This window comes from Poecilia reticulata, linkage group LG5, assembly GCF_000633615.1.
Source record: "Poecilia reticulata strain Guanapo linkage group LG5, Guppy_female_1.0+MT, whole genome shotgun sequence".
Classification (NCBI taxonomy): domain Eukaryota; kingdom Metazoa; phylum Chordata; class Actinopteri; order Cyprinodontiformes; family Poeciliidae; genus Poecilia; species Poecilia reticulata.
Genome location: NC_024335.1, coordinates 8,109,048 through 8,126,354, shown reverse-complemented (window position 1 = coordinate 8,126,354; position 17,307 = coordinate 8,109,048). Strand labels below are relative to the sequence as shown.

At 38.5% G+C, this 17,307-nt stretch overlaps 1 protein-coding gene across 3 annotated transcripts in view; it reads left to right on the top strand.

Moving 5' to 3' along the window:
- Window positions 1-17,307, top strand: part of kif5ab (kinesin family member 5A, b) — an 88,338-nt gene that overhangs the window by 14,786 nt on the left and 56,245 nt on the right. For all 3 annotated transcript variants that reach the window (XM_008408475.2, XM_008408474.2, XM_017304898.1), the window contains exon 2: window positions 15,807-15,894. In XM_008408475.2, coding sequence (XP_008406697.1) covers window positions 15,807-15,894 — 88 coding nt within the window. The remainder of the gene's footprint in view (window positions 1-15,806; window positions 15,895-17,307) is intronic.

Here is a 17,307-nt window from a genome sequence, read left to right as displayed (position 1 = left end):
TAGGTAGGTAGGTAGGTAGGTAGGTAGGTAGGTAGGTAGGTAGGTAGGTAGGTAGGTAGGTAGGTAGGTAGGTAGGTAGGTAGGTAGGTAGGTAGTGCATCCCAGTTTTCCATGTACATCTGGCATATAATAATTCATTTTATATTTTAATCTGGTTCTATTGATCTTGTGTCCAGACAGAGGGATAATCAGTAGCCCAGCATCATGACCTGTTTGTTCTGAAGATCCTGCAGCTTCCACKTCSTCTTCCTAACATGGTGCCTCCTCACCCTGAATCTCATACTGACAGGAGGAACCACAGAGCTCTATTAGGTTAAAGCTCATCTTCTGAAGTTGGGATATTTTTCCTCCAACAGGATCCAGAGGAATCACCTCAAACCAGATATTGGACTTTTCAACAGTGGAGCTGTAAAGGTTGAAAAATGTTATTATTTTGGAGAAAATCTCATCAACATCAATATTTCCACTAAATAAGAGGCAAAAAACAAAGTTGTTTGATAAAGGAAAAGCCTTTCAGACTCTGAGCCCGACAGCACCAAACTATTTTTTATATTAGACAATTAATTTAATTTCACATAATTATCGCGGTAGAAGCCATTTGTTTGTTAAATACCTAGTGAAATGTATTTACCGTGTTTGATGTTTGTTGTAAATGACATATAGTCACAAAGAATGAGATAATTAGTCCAAGTTTGTCATTTGAATGTTGAATGTTCAGAAATTACAGCGGCTGTAAAGAGCCAAGACAAAGACAAACAAAGGTAAAACAACCTGAACAGGTGATCAACTCTAAACCACTTGCACATTTTTACTCTCTGTCTCTCTCTGTCATTTAAGCACCTGTTGCCATGGCAACCTCCTGCGCCCCACAAGCCGACCAGAGATTACGTTAAAAACATTCAGTCCGTTACGATATCAGTTTTTCAGGCTAGATATTTATTTTGCGATTATTAATAAGCCTCTCATGAACACAGCGGTGGTTGATTAGTTAAACTCCTGCTCTGCTCGTTATGGAACCGAAACGCACAGAATTGCACAACACCTTGTTGAAACAATAATTACTGAGATTATTATTGTTTATGGATCATTAATTTGAACACGTTTTGTTGATTTTTTTGTTGTTCTTTAAGAAAGATACGAACGTTTTGATAAGGACCCAGAGGAGGACGTGCTGGTTTCAGCGTCCTGGCGGCGCTGAGATCGACTCAAAACCCTCAGCGATCGACGTTTTGCAGCCCTGCTCTATAGCACGAACCATATGAAATTGGAAAAAAGTTATTTAATAACTGATTAAGTTGTGTTTTAGATTGTTCTTAAAAACTAATCAGTCACGGCTAATTAGTGGGTGAACTCACAGCTGCACAGTGAGCTCACTGATTTTTTACAGCAGACAGCTGCTCCCCTCTCTTGCAGGTACTGCGTACCCCAGCTAAATCTTTTAGGGGTACGCAGTACCCTGCCATACCCCCTTACTTTCACCCCTGGTAATAAACAACATAGAAATTATCTTTATTTTTAGTTTTACATAATGTATCACTGTTGCATTTGCAAACAGTTCAAAATCCAGCTGCTCACTTTCTGACAGGAAAGAAAAAGCGTGGTCATATTCCATCTGTCTCACCTTTCTACAACGGCTTTATGCATATTTTAGAGCCCAGATTTATATTTTTTCTGCACAACCTTATATGTCGTGACCTTTTCATCATCACTCCACCGGCTGTAGCTCTGACATCCACAAATCAGCTATATTTGGACACCCTCATACTCAAAGCCAGAGGTGATACAACCTTTTTAGTGTTGGTCCCCAGTGGCCCTAGCTAAAGAACGAACATAATTAGTTAAGTCATGTTTATTTGTATTGCATATTTCAGCAACAAGACTTAACATGATAAAAACATAGCACAATAACCAATTATAGATTAAGCGATAAATAGGGACGGGTTGATTCATAATGAGGGGCATTCCCAGTGGTAAATCCTTGACAAGAACTGCTTCAAGGTTCAGTTCAGCTAAGTGAGTTAAATATAAACTGATATATGTTCCTGGCCTGAAAAATGAATTACGGGTTAATTATAGCATATGTGCAACCTGGTCTTTGCCAGCTCATCTTTTTCTGTGTATTTCTCTCCTGATGAGAGACAAATTCTCAGTAAAGTTGCTCTCATTCACATATGTAGTTTACTTATTCACTTACTTGCAGCAAGCCTCAAAGCACTATAAGGTCGCTGATGAGAAAGCAGTCTTTTTACAATGTTTCTGCTGAAAAAACTCAACACTCCTGTAAGCGGAAGAAAACAACATTTCTATTGATTTGGTTGTAGCTAATTAACTGTAAGATTGTCTGAGACAAAGGTTAGACAGAGCTCTATTCTGCCCTCTCAGCATCTGTGTGGGAGTCAGACTGGTTGCTACACAATTAACAACAAAAATGAAATGCACATTCATCATAATCTGCAGGTTCTGATAGTTAGGGGATCAGCCCTTAGTTTATAGTCAGGCTTAAAGCGACAGGAGAGGCATTTATTGTCAACAATGAATAAGGCAGAGGTTCCCAAACTGTGGGGCGCGCCCCCTAGGGGTCCACCATGCCATTGCAGTTCTGTCTGGATGAAAAAAAAACAAACAAACATGAACGCTGTATGCGCTGGGTTTTTACCTTAGAATGGCCAACTTTCTGTTATTCCTATGTCAATTTGATACAGTAGGGGCATCCACACTTCCCATATCTGTGTCCTCTGTCACTTTTATCAGCAGTTAAAACTGTTTGATCCGTTAACATGTAGTAACCTGTTTTTCCGAGCCGCCTTCAAACGCAACATGAGCGCTAAGACGCTCGCACTGGGTTTACACCTGTGCAGCAGTGAAGGAGACCTGCTGCTGCTGTTCAGAGCTACACAGGTGTGTTAGGATCATGGCAGAACACCAGCAAAACGCAAATAGCTTTTCACAGTTTTTCCCCAAAACTAACCGAATGAGTTGAGTAAAGCTGTTGGATGCAGGTAATGTTAGCTAAAAGATGACTAGCTAATATCAATACAGCACCTTAAGCTTAACAAGTAGCCTGTAGGCTACTGGTGTTGTTGTCTATGACCAGCTACCTACATTCATTTTGCCCCCAAATAAGTCGATTCCCCCCGCCCGCCTCCCGTTCCGCCCCGCTAAAGCACGTAGTTCAACAAGGAGGGGTGGGTTCAGAAAATGTTTGGAACCACTAGGGGGGCACAGGAGAAAAAGTTTGGGAACCACTGGAGTAAGGTAAGAGAGACATTTAACGACATGAAACTTCCTTAGACACAGCAGTTACCGAATATTGTTTTTAAACAAAAATGTTTCTACTCTCTTTCCGCAAAAAGTGCCCCAGGAGTTTCTGTGCATACAGCTTTTATTTTACTACAAACAGAGCGTTGTTTAATTACACCAGGGATGTCTGTTCACTACAGAAGTGCTGCACTCACAGTGTATTGTTCTGTGTATGCCAAAAAGCTTATGTCACTCATGAATTGACTTATTAATCAATCATTTATTTCTAAAAATGATATATTTTTAAACATGAAATATTACATGAATTTTAAATCAGTCCCCCAGCCCTCCAGGCTGTGGAAAAGCCAGAACTGCTCAGAGTATTTTATTATTTCAAATAGTGCTCAAAACCCATTAGTTTTCACTGGTCTTTAGTTTCAGTTTAGCTGAGCCGCTCTATTGACTTTTATATTTTACTTTACTTGAGTTCTAGTTTAATGCCTTCATATTACTACTTTTTTATAGCTATGTGCAGCACTTTCCCTCAAAGAAGGTAATGTGGTACATAAAAATCCTCATCTGTTCTGAACATAGAGCAAAACACTTTTTAAAAATCAGCCAAATCCTAGCATACGTGTAGGTGGAGGAAAACCCAACTTGGGAGATTTTTGAGTCAATATCGAACAAAAACTGAGGCAGCGATCCTCCTGCTGCAGACTGACAGAAGGAAATGTCCAAATATATGGAGTGAAAATAGGTTTATAAAGGCCAATAAAGTGTTATGAATCAGTTCACACTTTGTGAAAACAAACTGATCATAAAAACATGTTCAATATTAATTATCACATACAATGCAATTATATGTTTTTTTACATTATTACTACATGTTATAACAATATATCCGTGTCAATACAGTTCTTCTACAACGTTACTATATTATTGTGCACTATTTCAATGACAATGTGACCCTTGATTTTCTCTTTCAATGTGCAGCCCCATTTATAACATATTTATTATGATGTTTTTATAATAACTCAGAACATTAACCTTAAGGATGACTATCCCTGACTGATGTAAGCCAGTAAGTTTAGGACTTACTGTTTATGTAAACTCATTGTTCTCGTTATGATGCCTTCCATCTGGATCAGGGTATCTAGTGATTATGGCCATAACATCTTTGTAACCTTATATTGGGTGTTTCAGGTAAAATCTTTATGCAAAGCTTCCTCCCAGAACAGGTTCTTCTCCCTTCTTTGATAATTTAGTTATCTAGGAGTGGAAATTGGATGCATGTGGCCTCTGGATATGAATCTGATCTTTGAGGGAGACGTCTTCAGTAATGGGAAGGTTTTGAGTTGCAGCAAATAGTCTCAACATTAGTGCCAGCCCGGGGGTTAAATTTCTAGTTTCTGGGATATCTTTGATTGCTCTATAAAGGGTTAAATTCAATCTATGCATTTGCCTCATGGGTTATTGGATTGATTGCACTTCCGCACATCAAACCACACTCCAAGAGAAATGGAGCATCATTGCAATTTTTCAGCTCTATATTTTCTCCTATAATTGGTGTAGTTTTTCCCACTTTCAACAAGAAAGGTGCGGATTAAATTAAGTCCTGCCTGTTTCATAAGTGCTACTAAGTGCTGATTAAATTACTTCAGACAGTCTGAGTTATATTAATAGTTATGCAAAATCTCTGGTCAGCATGCTGCTTGAAAAACAAAGTTCCTTCATTGTTAAATGAAAAATGTGTTTGGATTTTCCCTTTGGTATGCTGAAGAATTACAGAAAAAAGACAGAGCTGTTGTCAGGAGGAATCGCATATCCTGTTGTGATTAATTTTCAGTGCATTTACTTACTCTCAGGTTGAGCGGGAGGCTGTAGCCCATGGCTGAAATGGAGACAGTGACTCCAAGGCGGAGGACCTTGGATATTTTACTTTGACATCACATAGTCCCTTCGGGGGGGAAAGACAGCTATTAGCTGGTTTCTCAGACTGTCTCAGGTTGTGATCGAAGCGTTTTGTTTCAGACGGAGGTCACAGATTTCCTGTTCATGTTCATGTTAGATATCTCATTTATGCTTAAACTTTTATTCCTGATTCTGGACGTCTGAGGCTCTATAAATAATGGTGAAGCATGTGTAGGCTAGGCGTCAGATCGAATGTGACACTGAAGGTGAGCACTGGAACACCCACTTACATGATGAGGTGTCACTGTCGTCTCTAACAAGTTGTTCCTTTGTTCCTCTTGCTTTAACATCTGTCTCTTCTTCAATAACTCTTCTCTGCACAATCTCAGTATCTCTACAGATAGAAACTTCTTTGTGCTCTGCTGCCTGAGCTCGATCTTCCCCATTCTGTCTGGTTTGTTTGTTTTTTGATGTAATGAAGAGAAAGGGCTGGCATATTTGTTATTTTTACTATCTTCAACTACATTTTCACTGAAAATCATTGCAGCCACATTATAAATTATGTTTACTTGAAAAATATGCAAATTAGCAGCAGGTGAAATAAGATCAGTTTATAAAACTATCTCAGTCTGCGAGTACTGCACTCTCAAAATGATCAACTCCTTCATCACTAACATCCTAAGTACTTAGAGCACCATTTGGCTGTGCTGACCTGGTGTAAACCGTACATGCTGCAAGACACCAGAATACCTGAGCCCATTCCTTATGGCCAAAAACCTTTAGTTAAATACTTTCTTTTAGGCTTTGCATGATGAAACCATGTCTTTCGGTTCAAATCAGGAAAACGATGGCTACTCTTGTATCTTCCAGGACTCCTTCTTGAAATCATTGTCCCAAACATGTCAGTTTGTACATCCAATAGCATCCAACTCAAGAGGCTGAAACTCCCGATGAACCTGTTGATGCTGGTCTCAGAACATCACTGAGAAACCATCATGCTTTACATGTTTTACTCAAAACATGAACACATCTTGTGTCAAATAACAAACAAAAGGACTTTCCTCTTAGTTTCATTTTGATCACCTTATGAACTGAAATACTTTTTGTTTCATCTGATGCTGGTGGGATCGTTCAGTTCAGGTATTGTGTTTGCTGCTCCTTGCTTTTCTTCACTCTTTGCACATCTCCTTACCATTCAAGTTCAAGCTTTGCACCACCTCATGTTCGCTTGTCAAAGCCTGCAGCCATTTGATCTGTGTTTGGGCTTTCTGGCTTGATATTGCAATGTGTCAGTCTGACAGGCATAAAATAGTATTTTTGTGCACAAACACGAGAAGTCCCAAAGAGTTGTCAGCTGAAAAATTGATATACAGTAGATAGATGAAGAGAATAAAAAGGTGAAGAGAATAAAAAGGCTTCTCGTCCATGTATTTTTATTTATTTAATAGCTTGAACATCATTTAAAAGAATTTTCCCTCTAGAATTAGTTAATCTGCTGCAGATATGGTTTTTAGTCTCCGTCTTTACTTTGTATTGAACTCATGTTATCCAAAAAATGTTAAGGAAATACTTCACTACATCCAGAGCTTAGGTTTTCTGAAGGAAAACCTAAAGTCTTGTCCAAGAAAACTGAAGAAAACTCGTGACTCTGCTTTGTTCTTCTTCATCATTCTTTTATTACAGTGCTGTGAAACCCAAACCTTTTTGCAGTTCACTATTCATTCACCTTTTAGCAGTTTTCTGTGGAACGTAAATCCAATTTATTCATGGGAAACCTACAAAGTTTTTCATATAACTTATCTAAGATATATAAAAAAAAATCAGCTTGGAAAGCTGAAAAACCTTTAAGATAAGCTACTCCACACGCTATTGGCTGGCATTTCCAAAGCAGTCAATCGAGGGACACTATTTATTTTGCTTGGCATTGATTGGCTGTACACTTAGGGGCAGAAAAAAAACAGAACTATAGATTTAAGCTTCTATGGTGCTGCTACTGTGTATATTAATACATATTATGGTGCATTCCTATCCACTGTATTGGATATTCAGAATTAATTAAAGTTGAAGAGATTTTGAGGAAAATACCCATTGTCTCYCCCWTWGAGATGTAAGAACACAATGAATATAAATMTTTTTATACCTTTCTCTGCCAGTTACAATAGCTGACACATTATGAGAAGCTGTGTGGGTTCTGGACGGGTTACCAGTTTATGACTCATATCAACAGTCTTTAAGTTGATACTTAGCAATGCTCTCTTCCCAAACACTTACACTGKACAACGGGATGGTTTTTGGACAACCATATTTAAATATTTCCTGAAATKAATAAACATTTGTTGGAATTGTTCTCAGCATTTGCATTGCTTTGTTTCCTTTTCYCCATTATGTCTGCACCGCATTTTTCTTTAATTTCTGGTATTTTTTCTGGCTCTCATTTTTGCTCATCTGCCACAGTTTACATCCTTATTAGCCATTTTYTCACCACAACTTCCTGTCATGCTCGCTGTGAGACTTCCTTGTTGTGAGCACATATTTTATCTTCTACGCTCAATAATTTCTCAGTTTCTTGGCTCCCCTCATGATGTGATCCCTCCCACATCAGATTTGAGTTGAAAAGTCAATGCATTCAGCACTTATATCATGATATTTAAACATTGCTGCATAATCTGTCCATTGTTGATCTATAAGAAGGCTGTGAATGATTGAGAACTTGCTTTATGGTGTGGCATTAATGTGTACTTTTCCTTTCAGGGATCCAAGTAATGTTTTCCACAATGAATTGGCCTTAACATCCTCAGCCAAATCTCCTCCAGTCAGCCTTTCCTCCTCCTCCAGCTCTAAATACTCTTTGGTAATTAAAACTATCTTCAAGAGGGGCTGAAATTGATTTTCAGGTCAGTGACAAGTTGATGGTGGAGAGAGGAGATGGAGAGATGAAAGGAGCTCCTCTATCTCATCATTCCCTCACTGTTAACTAAATTCTTCCACTTTGCTGCCTGGATGTTTTTTTCTCTGATTATTCCTGGCAGGTAAAACTTTGTTCTCGAGGCTACTGATTAAATGAATACAGAAGGACAAAAKGATCTGATTTGCACCGTTAAGCGCAGAAAAAAATACACTTTGCAGCAAACTCTCCAGTTCTGGTTGTTTGCATTCAGGCTTAACCACCTTAAATCTGCAGCACTGGACTTCTTTGCCCTTGAGGCATATAGTGGCAGTCATCTGTGCTTAGACTTGTCAGTAAAGTGTACAGGAAATTCAATAATGTTTGATAATAATGTGTGACTGGGGCCTTTTGCAGTTGTGTGTGTGGTTTTCTGCTGTTGCAARAAGCACTAATGATGCTGTTATCAGGGACTCGGAGCCTGATTAGCTTGACGGATGAGGCAGACGCTGGCTGCCTTAAGTCCTCTCTTCCYGTCAGTCCAGCTGTGGTTCTATGTGAGCAAAAAGAGAGAAGAGTTTATGTGAATGTGGTGAAGGCTGATATACGGACCGATTAAGATACACACATACAACGTCCTACACACAGAGGTTGATAAAGGTAAAACAGGAGCTTTTTTTCCTCCTCTGCAAACCAATAACGGTGGAAAAATGTGTTAGAGAAGGAGGGACAMATGCTCAATCTTCCTTCCATCTTATCCAGGTCTTTCCTTAGGATATTTATCTGTGTGGTGGGAGTGGAACCTGAGGTGATGAAGGATCCGACCGCAGATGAAACCTCCCTGAATGGAAGATATATGGGCAGATGTGTGTCTGTATTGTTCCCTAWTTCGTAGTCACTGAATATTTACCGCATGCAGGAGSCGCTGTACCTTTGAAAGTGTCCTCTGTGGAAGAAGACGGGGCAACTTTTCCAAATGGCGATCAGACATTAAACACCTTGTTGCCAAATGCCCTCACATGGCCTCCTGAATGATGTGGGATCTCTGACGGAGGCAGAGGTGGATGCAGCCGGAGGTAATTACAGAGCTGGAAAACCTCTGATGGAAGAGGTCAAGGTGGATGGAAAAAGTGGTGAAATGAAGCAGGTGACGTTAACACAGCAAAGTCTTTTCCTGCAGTTAATTTATTTCAACGAGGACCACAGTCCAACCTTGGCCTTAAATGTCTAACATTTTTGCACTTTACAGTTGAAACCAAGTACTTATACACATGGTGTAAAAAGATACGCAGCCTTTTTTCTCGTGGACAGTAACTGYTGTGAGTGAGACAGGTGTGTGTGTGTCGCCTTGCTACCACGCAACTTGCAGCTCTGCCCACAAATTTGGCAGTATGCTTAGAGTCATTGTTCATTTTGAAGACCCATTTCAGCAAAAGCCTKAACTTCCTTGTTGAGGTCTTGAGATGCCRCTTCACTATGACCACATTATGTTTTTCCKTGTAACAGAATGTGTTTTGTAAATAGTGCCAGTTCCTCCTGCAGCAAAAATCGCATGATTCTGCCTCCCCCATATTTTGCTGTAATTAATCTCAGGCTTGCAGACTTTCTACCATTTGCCCCCAAATTAAACAATGTTCATCATGGACACACCCAATGAAGTCCTTGCTTTGATTGCATTTGCAAACTGTATTCAAGTCAGTGTTGCTTTTAGAGTAATGGATTTTTTTCTTGCTTTCAGTATATGTCAGTACAAAACTTGTTTCACTGTGGATAGTGACACTTTTTGCCAGCTTCAGTCAGCATCTTCAAAGGGTCTTTTGCTTTTGCTTGTTCACCTCTGAGATGCACATCCTGTCTGCATTCTGAATAGTATGATGAGAGGGTAACTTTATATGTTAATTTAAATATTTAACCATCAATGTGGCACCATCAGTCATCTGGAAATTGTACATAAGGATGAACCAGATCCGACCAAGGAGAGGAATAGTTTAGTTAGATTTAATGTCAGACATTTAGAGGAAATAGGTATGTGCTTTTTTATACCATTTATGTAAACACCTGGTTTCAGTGCTTCTCAAACATGTGGGCTGAATGTTTTTAGTGTTTGAAAATGGTTCTTCTGTCTTTAGCATTTTAACCCCTCTCTTATGGATATGATTATTTGCATGAAATGTCTGTGGCATATCTTGCCGTATTTGTCACTTTTAGAGCAAACATTGTAAGTGCATATTATGTCTGACCTGCAATTAAAGCAGTTAAAAAAAGCTTGTTTTGTACATTTACTCTTTCACAAACAGCTAAATGAATAACTTGCTTTTAGGCAGATAGATGCTTCTTTAATCGCTACTTTCTGAAWTGTTCTTTTTACTAATTGGGACTGGTCACATATGCCAGTGTGAAGTTTTAGATTTTTTAAAGAGAAAAGTTACGTTTAAAAAAATGAAGAATCGTTCTTGCATATCCCTGTTCCACAGTGTAAGAGTGGAATTGAAGACATCTAAGCTGGACATAAATGATAAGTTTTCCCTTTTTTGCTGATCTTTGTGACCCTCAGATCCAATTAAGCTCCTCTTTTGTCTTTATTTTTTTTTTAGCAACAGTAAGAATATATCACATGAAGTGGAATTTTCTTTTATATGAACAAGCCCACTGGTAATTTTAGTGCTGCAATTAAAATGTCCGCACATGTCCCTTCTTCATCTAAGCCATATTTGAGTAACATAGCTRCTTGAAAAAGCTCAGACTATCTTTGAAACWTTGTTTTCATCCGTTCCAATCCAGATTTTGGCCATTATACTCTGGATTTGGTGCTGTGTTTTAGATTCTTGTTCTCTTGATTACCCCAGCTTTACATTTCACTTAAAAAACACAAAATCATCATCACTCCTTAACAGTTTGCATGAGATGTCTGTGCTGTATGCGTTACTGTTTGCTATGACTAAACATCTCTACTTTGCTCTCTCCTGATCTCTAAAGACATCTTTTCAGTTCTCATGCTGTTCACTCAAACCATTTCAGAGCAGTAAAACTTTCTCCTGGAAACTCCTTCCAACAAACCATATTTTTTAAGTGTTACTGTTTTCTTACGATCCAGAGTTTGACTAATTAATATGCTAGCTCAGACCTGTAGGCTKAGATTGAGCTCTCGGTATTTTTGCACTTTGTATGAGCTTTTCACAGTCTGACCTTGGGGTGAATTTGCTAGAAAGTCCACTACTTATGGGGAAATTTACAGCTGTCTTAAATGCTTTCAGGCTGTGAAAATTAATTTTTACCGCAGATGATGAACTTCAAACAGTTCGGAAATGGCTTTGATGGACAATAATGTCGTTAATATTAACCTTTCAGTTTGACCGTTGCGCATCACTCAATTTTCTGATACTTTCTGAAGATAAACAACACATTTTTGAGTCTTWTACAGATTTATTGAAGATTATCATCATTCATACAAAAGAGCCCAAGTATGCAAATGAGCGGTGTTGAATGTTAAACTCCTTAAATTCTGCTTTGGGGCATGAGATTAAAGCTTGGTAGAAAATCATATTAAGACTTCCTAATGGCAATGTGAATTATAAAATTAGGCTTTCTTCTATTAAGACTCCAAAATAAAAAACCTGACATTGCTTTAATGGAAAATAGCCTGAAAATTTGTTTTTATTTCATTGTGTTGAAACTGACATATACAATCATTTTAAATACCCTAAGATAGCTGGAAAGATAAGAAACAGTTTGAGCTTTGATAAAAAAAAACCTAAGACTTTAGTGATGCAAATCAGCAATGTCTCTAAAAACTAAATCAAAACCCTAAAGTTAATCCCTTAATCAAACCCATTAATCCAAAAGTCTATCAGTATAATCATATCATTTTTATTACACTCTATGTCTGTTGGAAATGAAACCCTGTCAAAAGTTGGAACACAGTAAAAAAATGACTGGTGCTTGTAATATGTCAGAATCAAACCTTCTTTAAYTTAGAAAGTCTATTTCAAATTCTGCAGAGATTAAACTTCTAAGAATAGTTAAAGGTCATTGTAAAAATGTAAAAATTATATAGAGAAGGTTTCACAACTTGATTACCTCTCATTCTGAGAGGAAATTTATTAACTTTAATACATTGATGGTGATTATTATGTGAATTTAAGCAGATTTTGAGCTATGTTCTTGTAAATTTGTGACTAAGGGTTAAAGTRGATTATGGGTGTGTGAGAGGCACTAATCGCATGTCTAATAATAGACAAATTAGACATAAATACTCATTCAATAGCAAAACCATTGGCATTCTTTAATAGATGTAAAGGACCACCAGAAATGTTTTACATTCTCATAATATGTTGCTCTTTTTAGTTTAAATGATTTAGATCTGTAAAATGCCAGAATGTAATTCTTTGTGAATGGACTGCTGAACATGGACCTGATCTAAATTCAGGAGTTGTCACTGCAGCATTTCATCCCATTTTTTCTCATCTTGATTTTTGATGGCTTCCTTTGCTTCCTTAGAGGATTGATTCTCTTATTTCGTTTGTCCTTTTTGTTGTCATTTTGGGCCTTGGACTGCGTTTCTCTCTCTCTTTCACTTCAGCGCTGCCACCTGTAATGATTATATGTCCTGATTATTATAATTTATGTGCTCTTCTGTGGTTTGCTGTCTTGAGTTGCTTCTGTTAAGCTCCGCTTTCTGCCTAAACAATTATTCTTTTGCTACCGCCAATCACTTTCCCAGTCTCTGTAAAACGCTGCAGTTTGTTTTTCGCCTCAGTCAGTCTCCTGCTGTCTCTTTGTTTTCYGGCAGAATGGGCAGATTGCTGGCTGGACGGGCCACGTGGGTGTTTGACACGGCACACAATGCTGAGGGCCATGAACAATGCCTGCGTAAACCAGCATAATTTGATATATTATTTGCCTTCTTGCATGAGTACACAGACACACATGCTCCGGTTTGAGTACCCTTGGCTTCCCGCTGCAGTTTTTTCCATCAGTGCCCGGCCACATAATTGAATAGACAGCTGTTAAATTGTACAAACAGACCAACAAGCCACTGTGTTTATACCTTAGTCCACCGACAGGGCCAGCAGAGATACACACAGGCAGATGAAGAGCTTACAGATGTCTAATGCTTGTATGCTATTATCATATTTGTGCAGGGCAGATTAACAGTGGATCAGGCACTGAAAATGATTGTCAAGGGGCAGTTTTTCTATCCAGATTATATAACTGATTTATTTTATTCCACCCAATGAAGACCACATAATGCTTCCTCAGTCTCACTCCTCATCCCTCTCCCTCTGTTATTTAGCCTGGTTTGCATGTGTGTTGTACAATTGGCTCTTGGGGAACAGAGACATCCTAATCACCCCTGATGGGAGTCTTGTTTATACCTGCAGCTGTGATTACAGCATCGGCTAAACAGCTCAGCTCATTAGGTGTTGCTGTAGAAAATGCAGAAACATAAAGCTCAGATGTTCTCAGAATTTCTCTGTGCTCTTCTGGGAACAAATTACTTAATGTAGCAAACCAGGACTGTATGATGGAAGTTCATCATTAAACATTAAGAAAAATTTTTTTACACAGCAAAATTGGTTGGAAAAAAGCCCAGGATGATGAGAGATAAACATTTACAAGCTTTAAATATTCACACTGCTTCTACTTCTAGAAAATCAAGGGCCAAAGGTGCCACATAGCGCATCTGTAAGTCATTAAATAAGCATCTATATAAAAATGTACATCCTCATTTTGTATATTAGTTAATTTATCTGACTCTCCCATATGTTACAGCTAAGTGAGGGCTAGAAAGTGAGTTCATATTCATGTTAACTAATCAAATATAAGTATTTGACAAGCCATGGTGACAATTTTTCATTAAAATTTAAATTTCAATTAGTATCAATAATTTTACTGGGTATTTTTATTTGTGATATTATGTGTTATTTCACAAATTCATGATTTATTTAATTGTAGCATATTTGACCCGCAATACTGCAAGTGTAGAGTCAGAAAAAGTGGTGACTTATTCATGAAATAAATTTATCCTGCAGTAAGTGATTTAAGTGTTTTGGCATATAAATCCACTGCAACAGAAAACCATGAAAAACTTAACAGGATGAATAGTTTCTGTTAAAAAAGCAGCTGCTTTATTTATGCTTTCCACTTCCACACTGTGGTCACACTTCAGAAAGGAGAATTGTTGATCACTGGTGTTTTCTTCRTCATACTGTCTTAAGCAGAGTCAGTGTAGAGCCGTATTACTGTGTGCTTTCAAATAAAAGCCTTATTGCTTGGAGTGGTGCCTGTCCCTCACACAAAGTGGATTGTTCTTTTTTTTCTTTTTTTTTTTACTCTACAGCCGGGTGCATCAGCTTTGACCTTTTACTCTTCCTCTGTGCCTTACTAAAAGGTTGATAATGCACACGGATGGTTCTGCAGATCCTTTGAAGAATTGTGGACAAAGATGGTGACACCTTCAGACATGTCCTGTTAACTCCCATCTTTAATGGAAWTCTTTCTTTACTTTTACTTCTTTTTCAGTAAAAACTTGTACTTTTACATGATTTTATCCAATAGGTTGCTAGATGTGCTTTGGGTGATGGTGCTATATGAGGCTTACGGTTTAATGGCTGAAAATGCTGGGAATTGTTTTTTATAGATTTGTTTTCTTAAAAGAGACAGCAAAACAACCTTAATATTACCAGCAATAATCTTGATARAGAGCATCTCTGTCCCATTTCCTAACATTGACAGATTACAGGACTTATTGGTCGTGTTTTCTCTGGGCTAATGTTCAGATTGTTTGGTTGACTATTACTCTCCGATGTCATATTGAAATAACATATTTAGTTGTACAGAGTGGCTTGAAAAGTAGTTTATACAGATTCAGGTTTTTTCACATTTTGACACAAGCATGAGCGTAAATGCATTTTATTGGAATTATATGTGGAATGCATTTTTAAGGACTTTATTTTTGACTTTGTACTGCTTCGTGTTGGTCTGTCACATCCAATTCCAAACACAAATCTGAAGTCGTAATGGCTGTAATGTTGTAAAGATTAAGGGGTTTGAATGTGTTTTCTAGCTGCAACCATTAAATGAGAAATAAACTGGTGCTAACATCATTTTTTAGTTCCTCTCTAACAAATATGCTGGATTTCTGGTTGTGAGTCTAAATAATTCAAAAAGCAACTCTTTTTTCTCTTTTTCTCTTTTGCCCTCATGCTGTCTTTCTTGCATACAGAGTCTGGTTTCAGGTCATCTGTTTTCATCTGCCCTCTCTGCATTTACACTCCTCTGCTCTCCTCCTCCAACCCATTTMTTCTCTCCAATGCATCGGTTCACTCTTGAAGCTCTTCAGCGCTGCCTCTAATGGCTTTACCTCAGAGTGATTCTCTGTCAGTCTGACTGTCTTGAGGTCGAACAGTCTTTACTTAAAGTTTCACCCAGCAGCAGCACTCCAATCAAAACACATACTGCATAAAATATAGGTGGACATTCATGCTGCATCTTGTAGAATGAGACACTTTACTCAGACCTTGCACAACACATTGAAACAGCCTCCATACAGCAAGCTCACCCTGAGTAACAGTGATGGTTTCTCTTGTGACACGTTTGTTTACAACACACTATAGTTTGGCAGTAAAAGTCATGTGAAAAACATATGGTATTTCTAATAAAAGTCCTTCTACAAACCTCCTAGGATGTTTTTTTATATGTTGAAACTCACTGGAGGCTCTCATCAAACTGTCTCTGTCATAGCTGACAAGGTTTATTTTGCACTCCACAGGGGAAGTCCTACGTGTACGACCAGGTCTTCCCCACTAACACCACACAGGAACAAGTCTACAACGCCTGTGCCAAACAGATTGTCAGAGGTGAGTCACCTAAATGTTGTGCATTTACTCCTTAAGGTTCAAAAAGGGATACAAGTACCAAAGGAAGAAAACAGCAGACCTTAAATTAGCATCTCCTGCACATTTTTGATCTCTGTGTTGGCTTTGCCGGTCTGCACTGCTATTGCTGATGCAGGCAGCAGCATATTGTTACAGGYGGCAGGAAACCTATTTTCATTTTTCAGTCACACAGCCTGGATGCATGGGTGTAGAGAATTATAAAGGTAAACAGATTAAAATTATGCATGCTATATCTTAACACTAGAAACACGGACAGTTCTATTTTAAAAGAATCCTAATATAGTTTCCTATAACATCTTCCTGAACAACGTCGTTTAACCTTGAACAGGCCTTGGGCTTAATTGATTTCAGGTGGGATGACATTTTTTTAATGAAGGTGGGTGTGCTCTAACAAGTGATTAACACACTCTATCAAGCTCTTTGTCAACTAATTATCAGACAGCATGAGGCRTCACGGAGAGTAAATTCCAAGAGATCATAAATTGTTAAAAGGCAGCATTTTCTTTATAAAATGGAAGCCAGAAACATGTCCAAAAAGGATGATTAAACAAACATTAAACTAAATGCACATTTGTTAGCATGAAAAGTGGGCCAAGAAATTCAAAGGCTAATGCTAAAAGTAAAAATGGGGATTTTAACATACAGGTGAATCTGTACTGGATCATTAAAGCTCTTCAGGTATGTTTCAACCAAGGTTTCCAGGATTTCATTTCCTAGAAACTTTTTAGCTGCACCTTTTCCCTTCTTAAATTAGGATCCCTGGTACTGAGAGGGGCTTCCGCTTGCATTCAGCCTCACTGCTGAACAAAGACTTCAGTGAAATTAGACCAACACAGGATTGTTTCATAGCCATCATGGCTAAAAAGCTAAGAACTATCACTCCCACCTTTATGGAACTGTGTTACTAGAAAAGATTGTAAATCATGCGTGTCAATTTTATCTCCAAAATGTGTGGAGTAAAGAGAGGAAAGGGATTCATGCCACAAAGATAAAAGCCTTTTATTTTTAACAACAAAATGCTAACCAATGATTCTGCTTCAGTGATTACCCTCCATCCATCCATTTTCTTGACACCCTTGTCCCTTGGTGGGGTTGGGAGAGTTGCTGGTGCCTATCTCCAGCTAACGTTCCGGGCAAGAGGCGGGGTCACCCTGGACAGGTCGCCAGACAGTTGCAGGGCAACACAGAGACACACAGGACAAACAACCATGCACACACACTCACACCTAGGGACAATTTAGACAGACCAATTAACCTGACAGTCATGTTTTTGGACTGTGGGAGGAAACCGGAGTACCTGGAGAAAACCCACGCATGCACAGGGAGAACATGCAAACTCCATGCAGAAAGACTGGGCTGTGAATTGAACCCAGA